The following is a 19,925-nucleotide window of genomic DNA, read 5'->3' as shown; positions in this document are numbered from 1 at the left end:
TACCTGTCTGATACCGAAGAAAAGACTATTTGTGTCTGATACATAAGAGAAATTGTTCAAGACTTGGTCTCACTTCCTTCTGGTGTCAAGATTGCTCCCTTTGTGTTGCCAATGCTAATATGAGCTTATGTCACCAGCTGCCCAAGTTCCAGTTCTACTGGTGGCAGTTTTAATCCTTCACCTATTTTAGAAGTGTTCCTTCTGAAGTTGAGTAGTCTCATTTGCAGCTGAATACACTTCTATATTTTCACTCAATCGTTTTCTGTCTGTTTCAAACCAAAATTAATCCTTGGCATGACTCAAATATTCCAAATTGGGGGGGGGGAGTGGAATTATAAGCACATAAGACTTTCTTTCAAATAGAAAGAAATGTCACCGTCATTTTATACAGCATACATGAGAAATTAACTTCTTCAAAGGATACAACACACCCACAATTAATAATTCTGTTGGTTAGTTGCTTTAGCCAAAGAGAAAAGCACTCATCCACACTATTTTCCAAAAGAACTAAACCCAAGAAAATTTGGTAAAAAGGAAAATACTTTAAGAATTGAATATCTCTGGGGCGCCTGGGTGGCGCAGTCGGTTAAGCGTCCGACTTCAGCCAGGTCACAATCTCGCGGTCCGTGAGTTCGAGCCCCGCGTCGGGCTCTGGGCTGATGGCTCGGAGCCTGGAGCCTGTTTCCGATTCTGTGTCTCCCTCTCTCTCTGCCCCTCCCCCGTTCATGCTCTGTCTCTCTCTGTCCCAAAAAAAAAAAAAAAAAAAAAAAAAAAAAAAAAAAAAAGTCATAAAAAAAAGAATTGAATATCTCAAACTTCATTGACATCTCAGGAGGAAAACAGTAGGGGCACCTGGGTGGCTCAGTCAGCTGAGCATTCAACTTTGGTTCAGGTCATGATTTGGTTCAGGTTCATGAGTTTGAGCCCTGAGTCAGGCTCTGTGATGATAGCTAGGAGCCTGGAGCCTGCTTCATATTCTGTGTCTCCTTCTGTCTGTGCGCCTCCCCCACTTGCACTCTGTCTCTCTCAAAAATAAATAAGCATTAAAAAAATTTAATAAAAAAACAATAAAATCTAGGAAACACTAAATTGAGATTTGGATACACATATCCATTTCTTAATTTGAAAGTAGAGAATAACACATCAAGCCTAGAATTATTCTACTTCATGGTCCAATTTTTCAGGTTGTAGCTTAATTGTAAAGTTGAACTGTTCTACAAACAATTTTAACAAACAATTTCAGCAAATAATTTTTGTTTAATAAAAATCAAGTTCACATACATACTTATACATAACAAAATTGGTATTGACCACCAAGTTATTTCTGAAACATAGATTTCTCAGATGTAAGTAGAGCTTTATTTCATTGGATATAAAGGAATTTCTATGTTCTAAAGACAACTGAATTTTCATAATGAAGTAATAATAAAAATATGATTTAGTCTATTTTTTCTCTTGATCGCTGGATTCTGGGTAAGTCACATATTCCAACAGCCCAAAACAAAGAGCAACTCCTTATAAATACACAATGCATATAAGCTTTAAAGGCTCTGATAAAAATATCAAATGATACTGCTGGATTCAGTACGAAATCAGACAACTACACAAAGTCACAGCAAATGAATAACATAGGACTTTCTGTCACACTTATAACCAAAAGCATTAAGCACTAAGTTTTTTTATAACACACACACACACACACACACACACACACACACAATGTGTTTTAATTTCCCCTACTCCCAACTTTTGGTATGTGTATACAGAGAAAGAAAGACCTGCCAAATGCTTAATACATGACAGCAAGTATTATTCTAAGAACTAATGAAAGCTGAGTCTGTCTGCTTCAGAGACAGGTGAAATACAAACTTTAAGACAAGCCAAAATGTGTGCAAACTGGATAATCTAGTTAAGAATTTGAGATTAGCAGCTTTCTCTTTACAGAAGGGATGTATGCACGGTTGTTGTTTGTTTTTATAAGGATTTTGGGGGGAAAGGAGCTGAGGAGTTAGGAAACCAAACTGAAAAGATAAATGAGCTGAAAATGACTCCATATAAACTTAATCAAAATCACTATTATGTTATAGTAGTTCAAAAACAAAATATAATTCTGAAAAACCGATGTCTTAAATAGAAATAAGTATTTTGACAAATAAATTTTATGTTCCATTTAACTAAACGATGAAAAAGAAAATTTCGAGTTCTCTCAATGTCAGAACAAAGTTAATTTTACTTCAAAACCTAGACTCAGATAAGGCAATATAACAGAGAAATGCTTGCTCATTTCTTTATTTATTACAATCACAAAAACCGAAAATTGTTGCCACTGGATTTCAAATCCTTCAGGATGTTTGTTATTTTGATCAAGAAAACAGAAAAATTATAACCACTAGATTTCAAATTCTTCAGTGTCTAGATTTCTCTTGGAGCCAAGGAAGGATGGTTTCCCAGGTATGTTTAATACTACTTGCCTTTTGAAAAGCATAGATAATATAGGTAACATCAATAGCTAATATGTACATGGCAATGACCCCTGTGCCAGACACTGTTCTTTATAGACATTAAATCACTTAATCTTCCTAATATTATTAGGATTATAATACAGTGCCTGAGAGGACAATGCCTGAGATCACACAGCTAATATACGTGGTAAAGTTAAAGTATATACATGGTTCATTCTACCAACATTCAGTATGTTTCAAAATGAAATCCATAAAAACTTTTGCCTCTTTTCACCCAGAAAAATTATTTTATAGATTCTCACCAATCATGATTGGATGCATAGGAACTCCATGTTGTAACAAATGATCTCCCAGATAACAACTGGATAATCCTTATATGCTATTTTCTTTCTGTTTTCCTGATACTCCCTGGTTATAATTCCTTTCCTAGAAGGAAAACCCACAATTCACCTATTCCTTATTTTAAATTTCGATACGTTGTATTGTAGTTGTTACCATGTTATTTAATATAAATTTTTCGTTTACTCCCAGATATATTTTAGCTTTTAAAATATATACATATTATTAAATATATATATATATATATTTATATATATTTACTCCCAGATATATTTTAGCTCTTTAAATATATAACTTTGACTTTTGTTTTTCTGGTTTTTCTGTGTTTTGGGGTACAAAATAGGTACAGAAGTATGTTGCTAGCTTATCTGCTAACAGTGATTACAGAAAGGCACTTGAAACTTTCATAAGAAGTTTCACTTCTGTCAATGCTTCTTTTCCCCTCATGGCAAGAAGGAATACAGGGATAGGATCCTAGGAAATGTTAACAGGCCTACCTTTCACTAATGCTAATTAATGAACTAGATTAAGGAGCCTTCTATAAAATCTCTATCCCCTGGCTTGTCAGCATCAAGCACTGTGTCACCTTGTTACTCTTATATCAACCAAAGCCCCATAGATCCCACAGAGCTTCTCTGGACTGTTTTCCATCTTTTTGTCTCACCTAAATCTTCAAGACAACCTTAGGAAATAGATGCATTTATTATCCCCATTTACCTAAAAAACAAAACAAAACAAAACCCTAAGTCTTAGAGAGGTCCAGTGACTTGCCCAAGGCCACAGAGCTGCCAATGGCAAAGGAGGAGTAGGAAACAGGCTGTTCAGTGTTCAAGCCTAAGGGCTTCCTCACCACTGTAAGCTGGACCTCCTTGTTCACCTTCCTGGCTCTGAGCTGGCTGACAGACTATAAGGGAGAATTATCCTTTGCACTTTAACAACTGTAGAATTAAATATTTGAGGTTTTAAAGGGTGAATTTCTATAAAACCTGACAATTCTGAATTTCCCTCATCATGATATGGCAACTATATTCTATAAATAATAAACAAGTGTGTGATTCATTCTCTTTAATGTTTAATGTTAAGCAAAATTCAAGAAAAAAGCAACATTAAAAACTATAAGTTTAAAACTTTAAATAGAGTCTCTTCTCAATGAGAACTGAACCAGGAATAAAGCAATCCTTTACTTTCTTATGTTATATCATTCAGAGCATGATCAAATGCATGGATTTCAGTGGCCACATTAGAAGGCCAGGGCCCACTGCTTCAGGAATCTAATATGTGAGGTCACAGAAGGTAATTAACAATAACTAATCAGTCTATTAATATATGATATTCCTTTTCTTTTTTTTTTTTTTAATTTTTTTTTCAACGTTTATTTATTTTTGGGACAGAGAGAGACAGAGCATGATCGGGGAGGGGCAGAGAGAGAGAGGGAGACACAGAATCGGAAACAGGCTCCAGGCTCTGAGCCATCAGCCCAGAGCCCGACGCGGGGCTCGAACTCCCGGACCGCGAGATCGTGACCTGGCTGAAGTCGGACGCTTAACCGACTGCGCCACCCAGGCGCCCCAGATATTCCTTTTCAAGTCATATGCAAATGTCTATCTTTGCTTTAAAGTTAGCCAATCCTGGGGCGCCTGGGTGGCTCAGTCAGTTAAGCGGCCAACTTCGGCTCAGGTCATGATCTCACAATCTGTGAGTTCGAGCCCCGCGTCGGGCTCTGTGCTGACAGCTCAGAGCCTGGAGCCTGTTTGGATTCTATGTCTCCCTCTCTTCTGACCCTCCCCCGTTCATGCTCTGTCTCTCTCTGTCTCAAAAATAAATAAACGTTAAAAAAAATTAAAAAAATATAAAGTTAGCCAATCCTTTTATACTCTGCTTTTTTTTTTTTTTTGACTAAAGAAAAGTAAAGGAATATATGTAACTGTGCTGTGCTAATTCTATAGATAGGATTTAGTTTTACCTACATGGCTCCATCATCATTACCTCACCAACCTGTCTCTGTTCTTCAACAGGTTGCTCTGCTCCAGTTGACTACTGCTTCTCTGTAGAGTCCATGCCTCCCCCTCTTCATAATGAAAGGCTGACTTTGCCATTACTAGCCAATTAAAGTTTGCCCCTTTCTGCTCTAGGAAGAACTCAGCCTCATTATCAAGCCTATTCACAGAATCTATGGCTCTTTTTCCCATTGCTTATTTGTTCCTGGGTTATACTCTGCTACCCCAAAGCATATTGTTTCCAGTTATTTCTGATCCTAGTGATATTCCTTATACAAAGCATAAATTCAAAATAATATGATAGCTCAGAGAAGCAAAGCCCCACAAATTAAGGTACCTTAAGAAATTCTGTTCATCTTCACCATGTGATTAAATGATCTCATTTGAACCTTTAGTTATACTTGTTCTCAAACCGTAAGATCCAGGAGAGCAGCCATCAGTCACACCTGGGGGCTTGTTAGAAAGGCTGATTCCCAGACCCCTGAACCAGCCATCCACATCTTAATGGGTACTCTGGGTGGTTCTGATGCATACTACAGGTTGAGAACCTGCTGTGTTAGAAGTCTGTGCTCATCCAAATTGCTGATGTTGACCCTCTGGAATCAGATACAGACAAGTGTCTCCTCTTAATCCTAGTGCATGCAATTTACTAGCCCTATTATTTTGCTCATGGTCTTGAGCAACCAGGGGCTGCTGGCTGATAACTCAGGAAAACTTCCAATGCAGCCCCTTTGAAAAATGACCCTCATATTTACTTCAACCTAAACACAAAAAGATGAAGTCTGTGCCACTATTAGATTTCCCTTAATAGCTTATCCTACAATTATATCCATGTCTTAAAATTGAAGACAGCAGCCTATTAAAATTGAATACAATATGGATAAACACCCTTTCATTCCCCTATTCCTACAAAAGTCGTATTTCCCCTGGACTATGAAGAGGAATCATTTCTGATTATGCTTTGTAGCTCTATACCTTCTACCTGTACTGTCTGTAGTATCTCCCTCTATCAATTTATGGATCTCACTCCTAAATCTCCCTTCCCTGGTCAATCATTGTTTCAATGATTCATTCCTCTCATTAACTGTGATTTGCCAAGTGAACCTTCTGTTGCGTTTATCATAATCAAATATGCTGTTATAATTTCAAATGTCAACGTAACAAAAACATTTGTAGCTCACCTGGCAGTCCGAGGTTCTCATTATATTTATTTCTATGTCTGTCAACCACTTAGGAACATCTTCTCAAGTCTGCTAGTTCCTTAACGAGCCACCTAAATGGAGCTTCGCATGTCCCTCTGCAGGTCTTCTTCCCAGCCATTTCTAGTAATACTAACAGCAGCATCATGCTGAGACCGTTCACCATCTACCATATCGAGATTAACCCTAGGCCCTATCACTAGTCCACCACATTTTCACAGTGACAACTCCACCTCACGCTGCCATGCCTGCTCCATTTTCCTCTGGGCTAGCTGTGGATACAACTTGTTGCCACCATCCTCACCCATGTCTTAGTCCCCCATGTCCACCTTGGAAGTAAATTTCAACACCACACAGCTTAAGCTTTCTGTCTGACATATCACCTCACTGTTCAAAACTGCAATGACCATGATGGGGTTCAGGACACGCTACCCCAAAATATGGCATCTTGGTGTATGGAATATTTTAAGCTGAAGGAATGTGAGAAAACAGTAGAAGCAGGAAAGTCACTCTAACCTTCCCCCTGCTCTTCTCCCCTGAAACAGTCACGACACCCTCTAGTGAGAGGTATCCACCCTATAACTGGAGAAAAGGAGCATCCTTGTCTCTGAAGACAAGGGGATGCCAACAAGAATTCAAATAAACAAATCTTGTTAAGTTTTCCCCTATTTATTATATTCACATCATACTGCCTGACCTGTCATATTTCTCCATGACCATCCACTCTCCATCGAACCTAACATAAACATACCTAGCCTTAACAGTTTCTTTGGATCTTCATTTCTTTATGAAGGTTTCCATGTCACATAAAACTTACATTAAATAAATTTGCATGCTTCTCAGTTTAATTTTCAGACCCAGACAGGGACCCTAAGAGAGTTGAGGAAAAATTTTTTCCTCCTCCACATTAAACCAAAAAAGATTAACAGGAAGAACTTCTACAGTTTTCTCAAACTCCTTCTATTTTCTCCAACTTCCACTATTTTCTCAAACTGCTTCAGCTTAAAATATTCAATATGCTGAGGTGCCATATTTTGAGGTAGCACATCCTGAACCCCATCAACTCTTACTCACAAATTTCCTTCTCTTGGTTCACTTGATACACAGCCAAATCACTAACTCCTCTCTAGCTACCAAACACCTCTCAGCCAGTGCCAGCACCTGAAACAGAGTAAGTCTCTCTGCTAATCCTTCCCTTTTAGACTTACCAAAGCACTAAGTTAATGTAGTCTAAATAAATACCAGTCTTTATCTAAAACTAACTCTTCTATATTACATATGATCTACTCTAAAATTCTCTGCTTTAAAGAATATGTATTTATCACTCAATTATTATAGGAAATCTTTGCATATGAACATAAGTGCACATGTACACTTTCATAATTATAGTTGTCTTATTTTATTATTTTTGCAAAATATAAAACTAGCTGGCTAGGTAAGGAAATAGAAGGTGCTAAACATATCTGCTATTACTTCTTAAAGTCTAAAAGTCAAGGCTCTCAGAAAAGATTATGAGTTATAGTAAGAAAGTTAGTTTCCTTTTCAGCAAATCCTGTTGGCATTTATTTATTTTTTTTTAATTTTTTTTTCAACGTTTATTTATTTTTGGGACAGAGAGAGACAGAGCATGAACGGGCGAGGGGCAGAGAGAGAGGGAGACACAGAATCGGAAACAGGCTCCAGGCTCTGAGCCATCAGCCCAGAGCCTGACACGGGGCTCGAACTCCCGGACCGCGAGATCGTGACCTGGCTGAAGTCGGACGCTTAACCGACTGCGCCACCCAGGCGCCCCAAATCCTGTTGGCATTTAGATGCCAAATTCCTTGCTGTTGTTTTTCCATCTGCCCACCATGCACATTTTTTAAAACAGTACACCTACAATTAGAATAATCCAGAGAATTCAAATTTATTAACATAAACACTCCCAGATCAGCCCAGAGCATATGGGTCACTGTATAGGTTTTTCTTCTCTGTGTAACATGAATTTACATAGATGTATATATCTGAGAACTGTTCTTTAAAAAGGTAAGATATATACATGGGGTTATATCAAATTCAATATGTAAAATTCCGGTTTCCTTTAAGGAAAGCAGTCAGTGTTGAAGGAGAGGACAAAAGAGGAGAAAAAGATGACGACAATGATGATGACGCCAGCAAACCCAGAAGTTTCAGCCTCCATAAAATATATGGCTGCCTATTAGAAAGCAAAAACCTCTGAGTGTAAATGTTTCATTCAAGCTTGCCAAAGATCAGCTTAGTTTTTATTGCTCTGTGCAATTTCCGAATTAAGTGACTTCACTGCGAGACTTTTTTTTTATGTAACACATTACATCATAAATTAACCCTAATAATATTATAGCTTTTAGCTTACACAGATTGCTGTTTTATCTAAGAATGTGGGAAGCGTGCAAAGCAGTTAAACACTAAGGAACAGGGGGAAGCCACCAGTGCTCACCAACAGATAAATAGCACAATGAGCTGGCATGGTTACAAGCCAAGCGGCACATTCTTCCCCTGATTTTGACTTGTTATCAGAGTTTCAGTGGAAAACACACACAGGAGGACTACGGCAGAGGAAGCAGGAGGCCACTGCGTCCAAGTGATTCCACCAGCCTGTGCTTGCTCACTGAGTCACTCACCTCGTAGCCTTTCTCCAGCAGGAACTCAGCCAAGTATGAACCATCCTGGGAAGGGAAGGAAAATTGACAACTGTCAGATTCATCATGGCGAGGAGAGAAGGCAGCCAAAACTGAGAGTTTTGAGAAAAGCACTGAAGAGGCTATATGAACTTAAATTAAGGATCATGGCAACCAAAATAAAAATAATACAGATAATGATGGTAAAAACAGAATAATGATCAACTTTCTACTATTCCTTGAGCATTTTCATAGACATTATTTCATTTGAGCACCAAAGCAGCACAGTAAAATGTTATCATTGTCCTATTCATGGAGTAAGAAACAAAATCTGGGGAGATAATATGGGGCAACAGAGAGAACATGACACTTAAGATTCACATGGATTTGGGTTTAGGTTTTTCCACTTTACTATGCAAAGTATATGTAGCAAAGCAGAAGTCCTTGGTACTACAGGAACATATAGGAATAAGACTAATTCTGGGTGGTTGTAAAAAAGGAATCACTGGGGAAGAATTAGATGAGAGCTGTGGGGACTTGGGGAGAAGGCAGGGTGAGTGTGAGGAGGAGGCAGGGAGCACAAGAGTGTTAATGTTATTGAAAAAAGACACCATAGTGGAAAGGAGGAAGATGAGTACTTTCGTGGGAGAAGGCTTTCTAGGCACTGGTGGGAGTTGGCTTCTAACTCAGGGGTTCTGGAAAGTTCGGCAACAAAAGACTTTTGGGAGAGGGGGATAAACACAATCAGATTTGTGTTATTATCACTGAATATGTATGCATATACACACATAAACTTTAAATAAAAGAAGGATGTTTATTTTTTACAAAATAGAAAGAATGCATCTTAAATCATGCAGTTAATCCCTACATTAGGATGAAGGTATCTGACTAAACACAAAGATTCTCGACTGGCTTTTAATAACTCTTGTAAAAATTTCTAGATAAGGAAGAGTGTCATTTAAACTAAAATATTTTATGTGCCAGGTTTAGGGAAAGGAAGTACGAGAGTCTTCTAATAAAACTATTAAGAGACCAAAAGGTGAGAAATCACTGTTCTAGAGGTACTATAAAAAAGCTACCAGCCTTGCTCAAAATATGAGTTGGATAGACACTTTGCAGTAAAACCTGTTAACTGCCCACCTGCTTTCAGCCTGGGTAGGTCCCCTCCATCCTATCCAGACTTAAACATAAAAATGGGAGGCTCCAACTACTGGATATTTGTGTACTCAAAAGTAGCTGGGGATATTTGGTTTCTTCACTTTGAAAAAGTTTACAATATCCCTCTGAGCTTCAAAAGTTCCTACCAGACATTCCAGGAAAAAGAAAAGTGAAGCAAGTCTTATTATTGTCATTAGTTGGCTTAAAGCTGGAATTGGAGACACCCTACGGGTCCTGAAAATGACAGGACTGCCAAAAGAGTGTTTACTACATTAATGCAGAGTCACACATAAATTCAGGCAGGATGACAAGGCAAGGTATACAAGGGACACATTTTGTGGTTCATTAAAACCACCAGCAGATTTTCTTCTGACTTGACATAAATATTCTGTTTTATAGACTCATGTAGAGAAGAGAAATTGTTTAACATATTCCTTTTCCTCTCAATCTTATGATTTACATACAATTACACAGTTTTTAAATACCCAACATGCAAACTAAATCAGATAAGAGGGCTGAACAATTCAGACTAGAACAGACCAACAGAAATGTAAGAATAATGAGTAGTCTTACAAATCAATCAATGAGAAAACAGCTTAATAGAAAAAGCATTTACAATAAGAGGAATAATTTTACAGTAGTCTGGAAAACCCTACAAAATATGAAGTTTTGTTTTGGTGCTGGTGTTAGTGTTGTCATTTTGAAGCAGGCAACACTATACTTTTCATCTTTCATAATTCCTCTTTGGAATAAAAATTTAAAGCGCTTTGTGTTCTACCATGGCTACATACAATGTTTCAAAAAAAAAAAGGCAGAGGTGAAAGTGCTAGAGATCCAGGGGGGCTGGGAGGGCTGTGATTATTCAGAAAGCTGATGTGAAACAGAACTGATCAGGCCTGAACCCTGTCAATAAGGTCTTGTTCTTCTCACCCAGGGCCCTTCTCAAACTTTCCAACCACACTGGAACATTCTGAAACAGCAGGGCACTCACTTCCTCCTGACTTCCTTGCCAGGTCTCTCAAGTGATAGGGCCTGGGCTGCACAATGAGTGGGAAATGGAGCAGAGCAAAGGCTCTTGGTCTCTGGCCTAGGCAGCCCAGCTGGCCTCCCCTTGTCCTCTTCCCAGGCCCCTGAGGGGACTCCACAGGGAGACACAGTTTCTAAACAGGCAGGCGTCAGCCAAGCCAACAAGATCATTTTTTCTGCCTCCTCTAGAAGAACAGGGTTGTTGGAGAAGGCTTCAATCAGACTAACGACTGAAATGTCATGGCAACTGAGAACCTATGACCAACATTAAAAATTCTGATTCTTGGGGCGCCTGGGTGGCGCAGTCGGTTAAGCGTCCGACTTCAGCCAGGTCACGATCTCGCGGCCCGTGAGTTCGAGCCCCACGTCAGGCTCTGGGCTGATGGCTCAGAGCCTGGAGCCTGTTTCCAATTCTGTGTCTCCCTCTCTCTCTGCCCCTCCCCTGTTCATGCTCTGTCTCTCTCTGTTCCAAAAATAAATAAACGTTGAAAAAAAAATTTTTCAAAAAAAAAAATTCTGATTCTTAATCCCCCAGAAAACAAGGAACTAAATGAACTGAATTTCCAACTCACTTACTATGAACACAATTAATTTGGTACAAATTCCAGCCTGGGTTCAATCCTTGTTATAGAAAACTTTTTAATTGGAGAGACAATGTCCCATTTGTGACTCTTTTACATTTAATTTTGCACACATTAAGGTAATTAAGGGTTTCCATTTTGTATTAAATGCTATACAGATCTGAGTAATCACCATGGCTATAACATTTTCAAGACACAAAAACATTTTCTATCTTATTCTTGCAAGAACTCAGCCTGGAAAGCAAGAGCCACTACATCTTAGGTAAATGAGGCATGTGAAGATAGTCATTTTGCCTAATATCACACTACAGAGGCAAAGCCAGGACTAGAATCCAAGTCTCCTGTAATTTTGACCTAGAAAACAACCTTCTTCCTCACCCTCCTACACCTGGGATATACGAAAACATGTCAAAATCTAACAAAATAATGAAAGACCATAATGGGTTTACTTTTAAATCAAATTAATTTAGTCATTTTCCATTACACAGTGCTTTATGGATTAATCAGTGCTTCTAGTTTTGATTAAGTAAACTAATTTTAGAACATTCCAGAGCTCAGAGGAAGGAGACCATACACAGCACCTGAGATTTCTCAGGTTTTGTTTGGGTGTATGCTCCACACAGGAAACAGTATAATGTTGTTTGAAGATGGACTTGGATTGGCTGTGGATGTATTTACTGTTTGGTGCTCTAGAGCCAAGGAGGTGGGGCCAATGACCAAGGACCAAAAGTGCCAGATTTAGGTGTGCCTGATGCCTATAGTCCCTATACTTGGGTATCTCTGGTTTTTTACCTTTCATGGAGTATTCAGAAATATTTTAGATAAACACCCATAAAAATAAAGAGTAATTGCAAAAATTAATCCAATCCTATCTTGTTTTTAAATTTTTTTTTAATGTTTATTTTTGTGAGAGACAGAGAGACAGACAGAACATGAGTGGGGGGAAGGGCAGAAAGATGGAGACACAGAATCCGAAGCAGGCTCCAGGCTCTGAGCTGTCAGCACAGAGCCCAACGCAGGATTCCAAAGTTGGATGAGCCAAAGTCAGATGCTTAACCAGCTGAGCCACCCCGGCGCCTCTAATTCAATCCTATTTTGACTGTAGCATTAAAATTCCCTAAAATTTCACAACTATAAAAAGCTGAAGGAAGTAAAGAAAGCTAACCCCTTCTCCCAATGGCCACCGAAGGCTATATTAAGCACCGACTGATCCTCTAATCTAGCCCACATCCAAGCACGTATGTGCCAGGCAGTCTACCTTCCTACAGAGGAGACTAGCATTTCTCTTTTCTCTTCAAACATGGATGCACTTATAGTACAGAAGAACAAATGAAAAGGACACTTTCTTGTATGCAATTTGCGAAGCGGTTCCTCTGAACTGCATGCTAAATTATACTGTGTGTTTCTGCCTAAGAACCAATTGGCAGCTTCTTTGAACAGAATAAGTAGTATTGGGCTAAAGAATTCATGCCACTAACACATGAATTTCTTTGTTTAGACCATCTCAAGCATTAGGAAATAGAATATCCCTTCTGGAAGGAGAGAGAACACCAATTTATGCTGCCCTTTATGTTCTTTAATTCTACAAATTCTAATTACACTAAAATAAGCATCTTTTCAGCTAATAGCAATTACAATATCAAAGTAATCTGTACCTCCCCATAAAAGAAATGCAAACAGCTCAATGATTAATGGAAGATGCAGTTTAGAATTAGAATGAAAACTTCCAATGGGAAGATTAGCCACATAATATGAAGAATGCAGAAGCAGAATATACTTGAAAAGTATTTTCACTTGGCTCATGTTTGTAACACAAATCACTGCATAAAATCTTTGTCAAACTCACAGAATTCAAAAGACCATAGGGATTAATTAATCCAACTCTCTCATTTTACAGGTCAGGAAATTGAGATTCAAAACAGTTAAATGTTTAATGTAGAGTCACACAGTACGGAAGTAGCAAAATCTACACGCAAAAAATAGAAAGAAAGAAAAAAAAACAGTCTTCAACTCCCAGGCCTCAGAATTTTTCACTAAAAACTACTGCAAAAAAATGTAGGGGCACCTGGGTGGCTCAGTCAGTTAAGCATCCAACTCTTGATTTCAGCTCAGGTAATGACCTCATGGTCGTGAGATTGAACCCTGCTTCTGGCTCTGTGCTGACAGCGTGGAGTCGGCTTGGGATTCTCTCTCTCTCTCTCTCTCTCTCTCTCTCTCTCTCTCTCTCTGCCCCTCCTCCACTCACACGTGTGTGTGTGTGTGTGTGTGTGTGTGTGTGTGTGTGTGTCACAAAAAAATCTAAAAAGAAGAGAATGGACTAATGTCTACAGTTGAGAACCAAGTAAAATACACTAATGCACTTCCAAGTGAAGAACAAGAATACAGCAAACAATTATCAGTGGAGTGAAAACTAACTGAGTGGTAGACAGGAAACGAGGATATTATCAATATTTAAAACATAAATAATTCCCAATTCCCATAGTCTTTTATTTTTTTTAAATGTTTATTTATTTATTTTTGAGACAGAATACAAGCTGGGGAGGGGCAGAGAGAGAGAAAAAGAGAGAGAGATACAGAATCTTGGGCAGGCTCCCAGCTCTGAGCTGTCAGCTCAGAGCCTCATGTGGGGCTTGAACTCACGGACCGCGAGATCATAACTTGAGCCCAAGCCAACCTGAGCTACCCAAGTAGTCTTTCAAAATTAACAATTATTTCCCCATAAAAGCCACTGCCACAGAAAAACGGACTTTCACTTTTTGTGATTTACTTCCTGTTAGAGAGGAGCACTGTAATCTAGAAACGCTATCAACAAACTCTGAACAATAAAAAATGTATTGTGCCCAGCAGCTAAGATATTCTTCCTGTAACCACCCATTCCCTCTGACTATTTGCCAGGGAAAGAGCCCTTCAAACAGGTGTGAAGTGCTTGCACATACACCTCATACATATATATATATATATATATATATATATATATATATATACACATATACAGCAGCTCTGTTGCCAAACACAAGACTTTCCAGTAAACCATCATGAACTAGATTAAAAGCAACATTTTAAAAAGAAGCCAGATATCTCCAATAATCCTACATATGACTGTAATGTTAAGTCTTGTGTCCATGGTAAATTTTTAAAAAAAGATTTGCTGAAGAAAAAATATCACAAAGAAAAAAATGACCCAAAAGGTTAATTTTACAAACATTTTTTTTTCCAGTTTGACAGGTTAAAAATGATGTTTTTCTTTTCATTTTTTGGCTAGTCTTAAGACTGAAGAGTTTTTTGTTTGTGATCATATATACTATTTCTTCTAGGAACTATCCTTATTTTTTCTATTTTTTATCCACTTTTTTTTTAATTTTTTTTCAACCTTTATTTATTTTTGGGACAGAGAGAGACAGAGCATGAACGGGGGAGGGGCAGAGAGAGAGGGAGACACAGAATCGGAAACAGGCTCCAGGCTCTGAGCCATCAGCCCAGAGTCTAACGCAGGGCTCCAACTCCCGGACCGCGAGATTGTGACCTGGCTGAAGTCGGACGCTTAACCGAATGCGCCACCCAGGCGCCCCTATCCACTTTTCTAGTAGGCTGTATTTTGCCAATTGATTTGTTCTTGTTAGTATCTAGAACACTCATAAAATTAATTTTCCTCTCTAATATAAGCTACTCAAAAAAGTATTTTGAAACAGATTAACTGATTTTCAGTGATAGAACTCCCATAATTAGCTGGTTTAAAATACATGTTCTTTTCAAATTGCAAATGATTGTTGCACGTTCTTGGTTTAATGACCAAAGAAGAATGCAAACACCAAAATATGAATTCCAGCTAAATTTGCGCAACCCAGCATTTGTAATATTGTTAACTTCAACATAGTAAAATAAATTTCTGTAATTAGACAAATGCTTTAAGGAAAATGGGATTAAAGGGTTAACAAAAGAAGGTAGAAAGGAAACAATTATTAATAAGGTATAGAAAGACAATTTTTAACTACATAATTAGAATTACAACACACACACACACACACACACACACAGTCCCAGAAATGTTTTAAAAAGCCTCGAAAGGAAATATAAAGGCATTTTTTAACAGCCTAAAGTGTGTTTGGATGTACATAATACGTAGACACATCAAGAATGAGCCAAACTTTCATCTCTACATGAATATAAGTATGCCCAAAGAATACTGTATCCCATGGACTAGCTTTCCTTTTTTTAATGGGTAAGCTCCTTTAGTTTGAACCTGTGTTTTTCTCTCTCCCACTCTCCTATTCTTCACTAATGCTGAAGTTTTATCCTTCAGAGATTAAAAAAAAAAAAGTCTTCACATGACTTACTATTACTACAAATAATATTAATAACAATAGTAAGTGCTTATATACCACTTAGATAAGATATGCCAGACATGCACTAAATGTTTTACATTCATTAACTTTTAAATATTCACAATAACCCTATGTAGTTGGCACTATTATTATCCCCATTTTACAAATAAGCAAACTGAGGTGAGCTGAGACCAAGTAACCTGCCCAAGATGTCAGTAAACAGAAAAAGAATTTGAAATATATATGTAATCTACACACACACACACACACACACACACACACACGTAATGAATTATTTATTACAATTTGTTTCACTAACAGGATCAATGACCCCATAATGATGGACAGATGTTTTAACATAAAATTTGGTCACTAAACAATTTATTAACAATATGAACTGTCCCAGATTAGTGAATATCAAACATCCACTTGGGCCATAGGTGTTATGGAATAAAGGACAGGAAGGAAATAAGAGATTTAGTCCATGCCCTATTGCTCTGAGAAGTATCTGGGAAGCCAGGCATTTCCTGGCCTAGATAGGATTATGCTCCAACACTGGCTCAGACCTCCACATTTCACATACATCAGCAAACACACATGTGGACAGATTGAGAACAGTAACCAGGTAACCTGTGCAGCTAATCAAAATGTTCTGCTATCAGTGAACACCAGTAGATGCATGAGTCATAGAGGGTGGCAAGGCTGTACAGATAAAAGAAAAGCTATGAAATACTACCATATTGACCTCTTCTATACTGGATGGCAGACTTCCCCGGAGAAATAAATCATCACACTTGAGCATGAAATCAAGGCGGGGGGGGGGAGGAAATACAAGAAACATATCCCTGTCGAAATCCTTTTAAATATCTACCTAACTGGCCATTCAGTGCTGGTGTGAATTAACTCCTTTCAAGTTTAGAACAATATACTAACTGAAAGTTTTTATAACTCAGCGTTCCAAATACATTGATAAAGATTTGGACAGATCTGTAGGGAAATCAATAATAAATCACCAGTAAACTTCATGCTTAAATAATAACTTCTTTGTAGTAAATATATATATACAGATTTTGAAAACAGAGTTCCTCTCTTTCCTTTTCCCTTTCTCATTATCTCTCAAAGTGACATTCTATACAATTAAAGCCTGTTTCTTTGCAAAGTATACGCTTATGTAGTTCTATTCATCCAAGTGATTTATACAGGAAAGGATTTTTTACAGGTACTCAAAACTAAAACAGTGCTATACTTTGTCCAGTGTTCAAGTCCATGCTTAATGAAAAACTTTAAATTTCTTTGTACTGAAAAGAGAAGAATTATGAAATTTTAGTATTTACCTGATTTATTAACACTTCCTTATACATTTCTTTTTATAATTTGTGTCCTGGCTAAGGGAGGAAGACGAAACAAATGTCCTTTTGTTTACAGCTTTAAAAAGGTCATAAATAACAAAAGAATACACATATATTGATGTCTCTATCTTTCCCTATCTTACTGCAAATTCATTTAACAGGTTGTTACTAAAATGTCACTGTTGGTAACAAGCAGAGTTTAACTATTTACAAATGTTCTTTTAACCTAATTTCTTTCAGGGTTAAGTTATTGGCACAATCTAGTTAGACTGTTTCTAAAATATATACTATGACAGAAATGTCACTTATAGGCTCCCTGATGCATTTCAGATCTGCTCTGCAACCATGGAATATCCATCACCCTGGAGATATTGTAAATCACTGAAGAAAGATACAAAATATGAACTGTGATTTACTGTGATTTACATAACTTGAAATCACTGAAACAGATAAAATTCAAGCATATGTACACAGGTATAAATGGAGAAATTTGTAAGCATCTACCCCGAAAGCTGCATATCATAAAACTAATAAAGCCAACTAACTTTAAGAGCCAGAGGACAAAGAACAAAGTATTGTAGGAATGACCGTAAATCACAGAGGTCCTACCATGAACAATGTTGATTCCCCTGGATTGTCCGGTCTGTGGGTAGGTTCAGTCCATTCAGTTTGTGGCTAGGAAATCTCTCCATTTACTTGTTAAGTTGTGCTAATATTGTGCTTTGGGTTCTACCACCCAAAGAAGTTATTAAAAACCATTTGGGGGGGCGCCTGGGTGGCGCAGTCGGTTAAGCGTCCGACTTCAGCCAGGTCACGATCTCGCGGTCCGTGAGTTCAAGCCCCGCGTCAGGCTCTGGGCTGATGGCTCGGAGCCTGGAGGCTGTTTCCGATTCTGTGTCTCCCTCTCTCTCTGCCCCTCCCCCTTTCATGCTCTGTCTCTCTCTGTCCCAAAAATAAATAAACGTTGAAAAAAAAAAAGAAAAAAAAAACCATTTGGGGGGGGGAGGGGGAATCACATATTTAAAAATATGTGCCTCCACTGTGCTTGCAACTCTCTCTCCAGTGTTACTGCCTTTTAGGCTACACAATCTAGGTGTGTTTCTAGATATTTCAACCCTAACATAGAAACAGAGGGGATAAGGGGCACCTGGGTGGCACAATTAGTTATGCGTCTGACTTTGGCTCAGGTCATGATCTCACAGTTTGTGGGTTCGAGCCCCACATTGGGCTCTGTGCTGACAGCTCGGAGGCTGGAGTCTTGCTTCCTATTCTGTATCTCCCTCTCTCTCTGCCCCTTTCCTGCTCGCACTCTCCTTCTGTCTCTCAAAAATAATAAATAAATAAATGTTCAAAATAAATTAAAAAAAAACAGAGGGATAAAAGGAACTCTGTGAGATACTGAGATGACAGTTTGAATTTCTTCAGCACTTACACTTTAAGTCGTTTTTATCCTGTCGTTTTGCTTTCTCTTACTAACAGCAGTGGAGCTTAGTTCTTATTCAACCCTACAATTTTTAAAATCTTGACTTAATACGACAAAAAAGATTATCAACATTGCACTCGAATGAAGACCAGAGTTTTGTAAGGGCACACAGGGGCAAGAGTACGAGGAGTGGAAATTCTCTAGGTGAAAATCAACTCCCCACCTTGCTTACAGCAGCACCAAACTCCAACTTCCCAACATTTCCAGAGTCTTAGACTGAAAACCAGGTGTCTCTAGTTCAGTCTTACCTGATCAGATGCACCTTTTGGTCTAATCTTATAATACTTAAATGTCTAACTATTGATTTGTTTCCCAGCTAGTCTCTCACCTAATGTTTATGACTTTGGGGGTATTTGACTATATTTTATAGATTTAGGTTGTACATTTGAAACAATTGAGAGGCTTTTTTTGTACCACAACTCTATGCTTAAAAATCCCATAAGCGATCACGTTTTAATTGATGTGGTTAACTCAACCTTATGTTGTGTTATGTTTTTCAAGATATTTATTATTATTTCTATCAAAATAATAATAATGTATATTTCTAGGATTCCTATGGTTGCTAAGCACTCTAAGATATTTTTCCCATTTATATCTCTCACACCATCCTAGTAATGCAACTGATATTATCCCCCCCTTTTTCCTGATTAGAAAACTGAGGTTCAGAAAGCTTAAATCCCAGGGTACCTGGGTGGCTCAGCTGGTTAAGCATCCAACTCTTGATTTCTGCTCAAGTCATGATCTCGTGGTTCATGGGACTGTGCCCTATGTCAGGCGCTGCTTGGGATTCTCTCTCTCTCTGAGCCTTCCCCCACCTCTCTCTCTTTCTCTCAATAAATAAACATTAAAAAAAAAAATAAAGCTTAAATCCCTTGTTCAAGGTCACAGAGCTAGTTAGAGAACATGGCAGAATATGAAGCCAATTTGTCTAATCCTAACTACAGTGTTATTTCCTGAATAATTCTACTTCAATCAAAATAAAAGTGTTTCAACAAAAACAAGATTCTAATAATGTCAGTTTTTTAAAGGTTTTCAATGTATATAAAAAATATATAAAAACTCAAAGCTTACTGAAATACAATTTTCAAAGTAAGTACCAATTACTTTTGCAATAATCCATGATTATGAATGTTTAAATAACTCCCTTTCAAGTATACTAAACAAAATACTCGTGTGTGTATGTGTGTGTGTGTGTGTGTGTGTGTGTGTGTGTGATTGTATGCATGCACATGTTCACAGACTCAAAGAGATTTCTATGCCATTATCCTGAAGATGAAAAAAAAAAAACCCACAGGTCCATACATGGAATATTAAAAGCAGATCCTGGGGCAATCAATCCACTGTCCTTTAAAAAAGGACTACACGATATGACA

At 38.0% G+C, this 19,925-nt stretch overlaps 1 protein-coding gene across 3 annotated transcripts in view; it reads right to left on the bottom strand.

The window, feature by feature from the left end:
* GMDS (GDP-mannose 4,6-dehydratase) overlaps positions 1 to 19,925 on the bottom strand; it is a 629,590-nt gene that overhangs the window by 469,350 nt on the left and 140,315 nt on the right. For all 3 annotated transcript variants that reach the window (XM_043590959.1, XM_043590960.1, XM_043590961.1), the window contains exon 2: positions 8,637 to 8,681. In XM_043590959.1, coding sequence (XP_043446894.1) covers positions 8,637 to 8,681 — 45 coding nt within the window. The remainder of the gene's footprint in view (positions 1 to 8,636; positions 8,682 to 19,925) is intronic.

Source organism: Prionailurus bengalensis, chromosome B2 (assembly GCF_016509475.1).
Source record: "Prionailurus bengalensis isolate Pbe53 chromosome B2, Fcat_Pben_1.1_paternal_pri, whole genome shotgun sequence".
NCBI lineage: Eukaryota > Metazoa > Chordata > Mammalia > Carnivora > Felidae > Prionailurus > Prionailurus bengalensis.
Note: the sequence above shows the minus strand (reverse complement) of the source record. Positions and strands in the feature narration are given on the sequence as shown.